This window comes from Marmota marmota, unplaced genomic scaffold (genome assembly GCF_001458135.2).
Source record: "Marmota marmota marmota unplaced genomic scaffold, marMar, whole genome shotgun sequence".
Taxonomy (NCBI): Eukaryota; Metazoa; Chordata; class Mammalia; order Rodentia; family Sciuridae; genus Marmota; species Marmota marmota.
This window is the reverse complement of record NW_025999941.1, coordinates 10,704,462-10,710,715: the sequence shown is the minus strand read 5'-3', so window position 1 is coordinate 10,710,715 and position 6,254 is coordinate 10,704,462. Positions and strand designations below refer to the sequence as shown.

The 6,254-nt window shown below is 32.9% G+C and overlaps 1 protein-coding gene across 1 annotated transcript in view; it reads right to left on the bottom strand.

Annotated features, from left to right (window-relative positions):
- Pbrm1 (polybromo 1) overlaps positions 1-6,254 on the bottom strand; it is an 86,249-nt gene that overhangs the window by 62,481 nt on the left and 17,514 nt on the right. The window contains exons 9-11 of the mRNA XM_048801016.1: positions 5,347-5,442; positions 4,372-4,463; positions 374-587 (exon numbers count right to left, since the gene is read on the bottom strand). Coding sequence (XP_048656973.1) covers positions 374-587; positions 4,372-4,463; positions 5,347-5,442 — 402 coding nt within the window. The remainder of the gene's footprint in view (positions 1-373; positions 588-4,371; positions 4,464-5,346; positions 5,443-6,254) is intronic.

Here is a 6,254-nt window from a genome sequence, read left to right as displayed (position 1 = left end):
AAAAAAAAAAAAAAAAAAAAAAAAAAAAAAAAGAACAAAACAAACATTTTCTAAACAGGAAAAGGAATCCAAGATGGAACCATCTTTCAAGTACGGTTTCAGCTAATAAGTTCTTCAAGAATTGACTATGCTTATTCTGATGATTCAACTATCAATATAAAATTTAAATATGGTTTAACTACCATAATTAAAGTATCAATGAAAGGTGTAAGCAGGAAAGTTTTTGTACTTTGTTCTTAATCAAAAGACAAACAAATGGTTAGGTAAAAAGTTTAATTTTAAAATCCTTATCCATTTTAGGAAACAATAATATATATGCAGGCTAGACCATAAGAAAACAGATTTACACAGAGTAATACAGAAAAGATCTTACCTAATCTGTTGTAGTGATATGGGCATTTTAATTTGCTGGTAATAATCAGGATATTTCTTCTTTGAAGGCAAATGGAAAAAAGGTTCAGCTATTAGTTGCCCTTGGTTATTCCGACAGCTCCTAACTGTGTCATACAGCTGATAAAAGGGATTTGAAACATCCATGAAGGAAGTGATGCTCTCAGCTTCTGACTCTCCTTCTTCATAACGTGCAGCTAGAAAGACAAAAAAACAAGTATTCACAGGGGAAGAAAGTAATAAAGCATGAAATAACCATATTTTATAGCTCCTTCAACAGACAGACATATATATTTGAAATTTTTTAAAAATAGTCTATAATCTCCATTAAAGATGATGCTAAGGATGCATGCTTAGAGAAATGTTTCATAGAACTATATGTTTAGAGAAACATTTCACAGAAATAAAATGCTAAATAGTAAAAGTTATACTGGTTATAAAAGGTTGCAAAATAGTTTTTCTTTCTGGGCTCTCCTCAGAGACTCCTTGGCATGTATGGCCAAAAGAAGGAAGAAATCTTTCAGAGACTTCAGAACTAAAATAATACCATGAAGTTCAGGGCTACAGTTTGGATTTGAAATGTCCCTCAAAGCCCTATGTGTTAAAGGCTTATCCCCCAGAGTGGTGCTATTGAGAGGTAGTGGAAACTTTTAACAGGTGGAGCCTAGTGAAGTGCTACCTCACCACGGGTCTGATCATAGACTAGAACATCCAGAACTGTGAGCCAAAATAAAGTATTTTCATAAGTTGATTATCTCAGATATTTGTTACAATAATAGAAAGCTGCTAACACATTTAGAATAGTATAAATTTACATTAGGCCGATAATGTCAGACATGATTTAACCTTAAGTCTCTGTGACTTTGCCCTATTGATTTATACCATCCCTGATGAATGATGTATTCCTTATAGAGGGAATTTTTAAATAGATGCTAAATCATAAAAACACCACAAAAAGTAAAACACAGAATCATCTTCAGATTTTGCTCAGTTCCCTGATTTCTTATTTAGTGCATAAAGATCACAGTTTAAATTGTTTGGGCTGGATCACCATAATTGCTATGTATTCCTCCCAGGTAAGACCAACAATCATTTATTAAGTACTTAAGTTGGGCTAAAAACTTGATAAGCATAAGCCTTAGGCAGTCCTAATACCACCACATGAAACAGATATTGTTATTATTTTTTCAAATGAGAAAACTGGGCAAAAGAGATTAACAACTTATACAATGTCATTCATCCTATAAAGCTGTCAGATGAGATTTTAATATAGTCATAGAGCTAGCTAGAAGCAGACAAGGATTTGAAACTAGTCATCATCTCTGATATTTCCTATAAAGAGTTTACACATCTTTTGTTGGATATATACCTAATTTTCTTTTTGTACCTTATTCCAGAGAAGGATTTTTGTGTAATGATCTTATATCTGCAACTTATGATTTTTTATTCATTTTAGTAATTTATTTGAAGAGTTTGAGTAGAAAAAAAATCTGTCAACTACAATATGTATGTATCTTTCTTCTTTTCTGATCCTCATACATTAACTGTTGTAACTGTAGGCTGTGTAGTACTTTTTCACTAAAAAATGTAACAGAATTCTTACCCTATTTCTACATGGCTAACATTTCTCCCTTAAAAAGAGAAATGCCTTTTATCAGCTTAGGAAAAATCTCCTTAGTTTGCTAAGAATTTTCATCATGAATGAGAATTGTAGTATTTATCAAAAATATGTGATGAGCCAATTGTATTTTATTTAATGTTAATGCAGTAAATGGTACTTTATCTCTTCTAATGTTGAACAAACCTAGTATTTCTGGAATAAATCCAATTGTGTCATCATGTATTATATACACTGACAGATACAGTATGCTTCTAATTGGTTTTGATATCTAGGTTATATTAGATTCACAGAATGAACTGGAAGCTCATTTCATCTACTGTGCAGATGTTTTAATAAAATTCTGTTGTCTAAGAGAGTGAAATGCAGTGGTAGAGTGTGAGGCCCTGGGTTCAATCTCCAGCACTGAGGTAAAAATTATAACTCTTCTTTCTTAAATGTTTGGCTTGGTGTTTTCTATGTGGGAAGGTTTTTAACTGATAATTTAATTCTTTACTGGTTCTATGAATAATCTCAGCCTTTAAATTTTTTTTTTTTTTTTGGTACCAGGGATTGAACCCAGAGGGCACCTAACCACTGAGCCACATCCCCAGTCCTTTTTATTTTTCATTTTGAGATAGGGTGTCCCTAGGTTGTTTACAGCCTCACTAAGTTGCTGAGGCTGGCTTTAAATCTGTGATCCTTGGGCCTCAGCCTTGGGAGCAGTGTGGAATACAGGCATGTGCCACCAAGCCTGGCTTAATTTTTGAATCAGTTTTATACATTTAACATTTTCTAGGAATTTTTTCATTTAAATTTTTAAATGTATATGCTGTAAATACATTTTCATTTAATCTCTATATGTCTCTCTCCTCCCTAATATTATTTACTTACCTTTTATGTTTTTCTCTTGATAATTTCAACATAAACTTATTAATAGTCTTAACAAAATAACTTTTCACCCCATTAATTTTTTCCATTATAAGTTTCTTTTTTAATGAATTAAATTTCTGCTATTAGCTTTATTACTCATTTTTTCTAACTTATCTTATCTTACTAAAAATTATCTTATTATTTACTAATGTTGGATGCCTAGCTCATTCCTTCAGGTGCTTTTCTAAAGAGAAGCATTCAGACTTATGAGATTCCTTCTGAATTATCACTTCAGCTACACCCAATTAGTTCTGATGCATTATTTCATTGTTGCAATTGTTCACTTTTAAGTATTTTAAATTTCTGAGATAATTCTTCTTTTAGCCTATGTGTTTATTTTAAAATTTCTGATGTTTAGACTTTTAAATTCTATTCATTGTTAGTTGATGTCTTAGCTGCACTTATCAGAAATGGGGACTATATAACACCTAATCTTTACTGAAATTTGTTTTGAGTAGATGGTCAGTTTTTATAAATATGAACCTAGGAAGAATGTGTGTTCTCTAAATGTAGAATACATATGATAAGCTGAATAATAACTACCAATATATACTCATGTCTTTGTCAATAGAACCTCTGAATGTTACCTTATATGCCAACAGGGACTTTGTGAATGTGATTAATAATCTTGACATGAGAAGATTAACCTGAATTAATCTGTGAATTATGTGGGTGTGCCTTTAAATGTAATCAAGAGGATCCTAACAAGAGGGAAGCAACAAGGTCAAAGCAGCAAGAAGAAGGGACAACAGATGCAGAAGTTGGAAAGATGCAGTTTGAAGATAGAGAAAAGGGGCCACAAGCCAAGTACAGATAGTCTTCAGAAGCAGAAAAAGCAAGAAAATACATTCTCCCCTAAGATATCTGGAAAACTGGCTTGCTGACCCCTAGATTTTAGACTTCTGATCTCCAGAACTGTAAGAAAAAATTTATTTTACACCACTAAGCTTGTGGTAACTCATTTCAATATCATCATACTTATGAGGAAGTAGATTCAATTTTTCTACTTATCTAGCAAACGAGAGAAGAGGAATTCTGTTGGACGGGTATTGTTTTCAAATTCTCCATAAAGTTCCATCTTCTTGATTTACATATTTGGAGCTCCTTTGTAATTCATCTTCCCAATGAAACAAATGTTTTACTATTGTAGGCTGAATCTTTTTTTAATCTTTTCACTTATCTCCGAAAGTTCTTATCTGATGTTAATATGGCTACCTTTTGACTATTATCCGTTCTACATCATTTTCTCTCTTTCATGTTTTTATATTTACCCAGATATGAATTTTAACCAATATCAAGCAATAAGCTTTTGATAAATCAGCTGCCAACTAAGGGGTGCAATCAAATGGAACCAAATAGCACATTTTCCAAAAACCAACAAACTTCAGGCTAGACCAACCAAAAGGATCCACTTTAGAAGGCATTTAATTTAGCCAAAAGCTAATGCCTACCAGCTAATGCAGCATCCTCTTCACTTTCTGAGCCATACTGAAGTGCCATGGTAATTGCTGACAAACGGCCCCCTTGGACTGCTCTTTTATTACTACAAAGAAAAACAAGATATTGGAAGACATTAGGAGCTGTTAACAAAGTACTTAATAACAAAGAAAAATAATTTCTTTTGCTTTTAAAATTTTTTTTTTTTTAGTTGTTGATGGACCTTTATTTTATTTATTTATATTCGGTGCTGAGAATTGAACTTAGTGCCTCACACGTGCTAGGCAAGCGCTGTACCACTGAGCCCCAGCCCCAGCCAAATAATTTATATTAACTGCCTCTTTATCTTTTTACTACTTAATATTCCTCATCAATGTTATCCAAGAAAAACTAATTTTTCCTCTAAGAAAGTGGCAGTGGTAGTAGAAAGCCTGGAGTGGGCAACTTGTAATCTGCTTTTTACTTAAATGTAGATCTACTCCTTATTTTATAGAAAGTAAAGACTCAATCACCATCACCGGTTATTCTCTTCTAAGATGCTCATACTTTAAAATGACAAAAAAATTCTATTCTAAACACAAAACTTATTTATTGCAAATAAGTATTTAAATCTCACATTTTATTTATAACTAATACTAAACACTAACTGGTTAAAGAATCCTTAATCATTATTTGAGAGGTGAGGTAAAACCTACTACAAGTATCTCAACCTTTTAAATAAAGCACTTGATAAATAACTCTCATAATCCAGAAGTATGCTGGGATCAGTGGCACATGCCTATTAATTCCAGCAACTTGGGAGGCTGAGGCAGGAGGACTGCAAGTTCAAGGTCAACCTCAGCAACTTAGTGAGACCTTGTCTCAAAAAAGAAAAAAAAAAAAAAAAAATCATCCCAAAATATTATTTCAAAATAGCCATCAGACAAATATTAATATGCCTACTGTCATAAGTATGGGTCAACTCTCAGACTAAACCCTCTTTTTCTTACCGATAATACTTGCTAGTGGTATTTCTCTCTTCACCAAGGCTGCTTTTACTGTGCGAAGGGCCTGTCAGCCTGGTCGCTGACAAATTTGATGGAGTCCTAGTCAAAGATAAAAAAACCTCAGAAACTTGATAGCTAATCAGAATTCTGGATTAAAAAAAAAAAAAAAAAGACATTTTCTATTTTTTTCCTAATAGAAATGTTGAATTTTTCTGAGCCTCTGCTATGCAGCAGGCTCTTCTCCAGGACCATGGGACTCTGCAGAGGACAGCAGACCACAGCCGGTCCTTGAGAGATTATGGTCATTGTAGAGCCAGAGGAAACGATAACAAAATAAATGTGAGAACCAGGAGAGAGCTTTGAAAATAATCACCCAACCTTTTCATTTCAGGTAAGAGGAAGCAGAATTCCAGAATTAAGATTTGTTCAAACTTAAAGTTCTAGGAAAGGAAAAACCAACTAGAATGGTACTTCAGATCTTCGTATATTGCAAATAAATGCTACTGCACATTATATCCAAGTACCATAATATTGTATTACACCAATATGTATTTATACAGGTAAGAGGAGGATATAGTGGTGTTACCTTAAGTGTTTCTTATTAAATAAAGCCCTTCAGCTACAATGAAGAGGCTAGATAAGCTACTCTACTCTTTTCAGAATCACATTATTAACTAAATATAATCTTGAAATGTAACATAAATCTTGTTTTCTACTGTATTGATTTTATTAGAAAATTCAGCAAACACAAAAACACAAAGATCTTGGAAATTTTTTGAGTAGTATGTGGTGGCACACATCTATAATCCCAATAATTTGGGAGGCTGAGGCAGGAGGATTGCAAGTTTGAGGTCAGCCTCAGCAATTCAGTGAGACCCTGTCTCAAAAAAAAAAAAAAAAAAAAAAAAAAA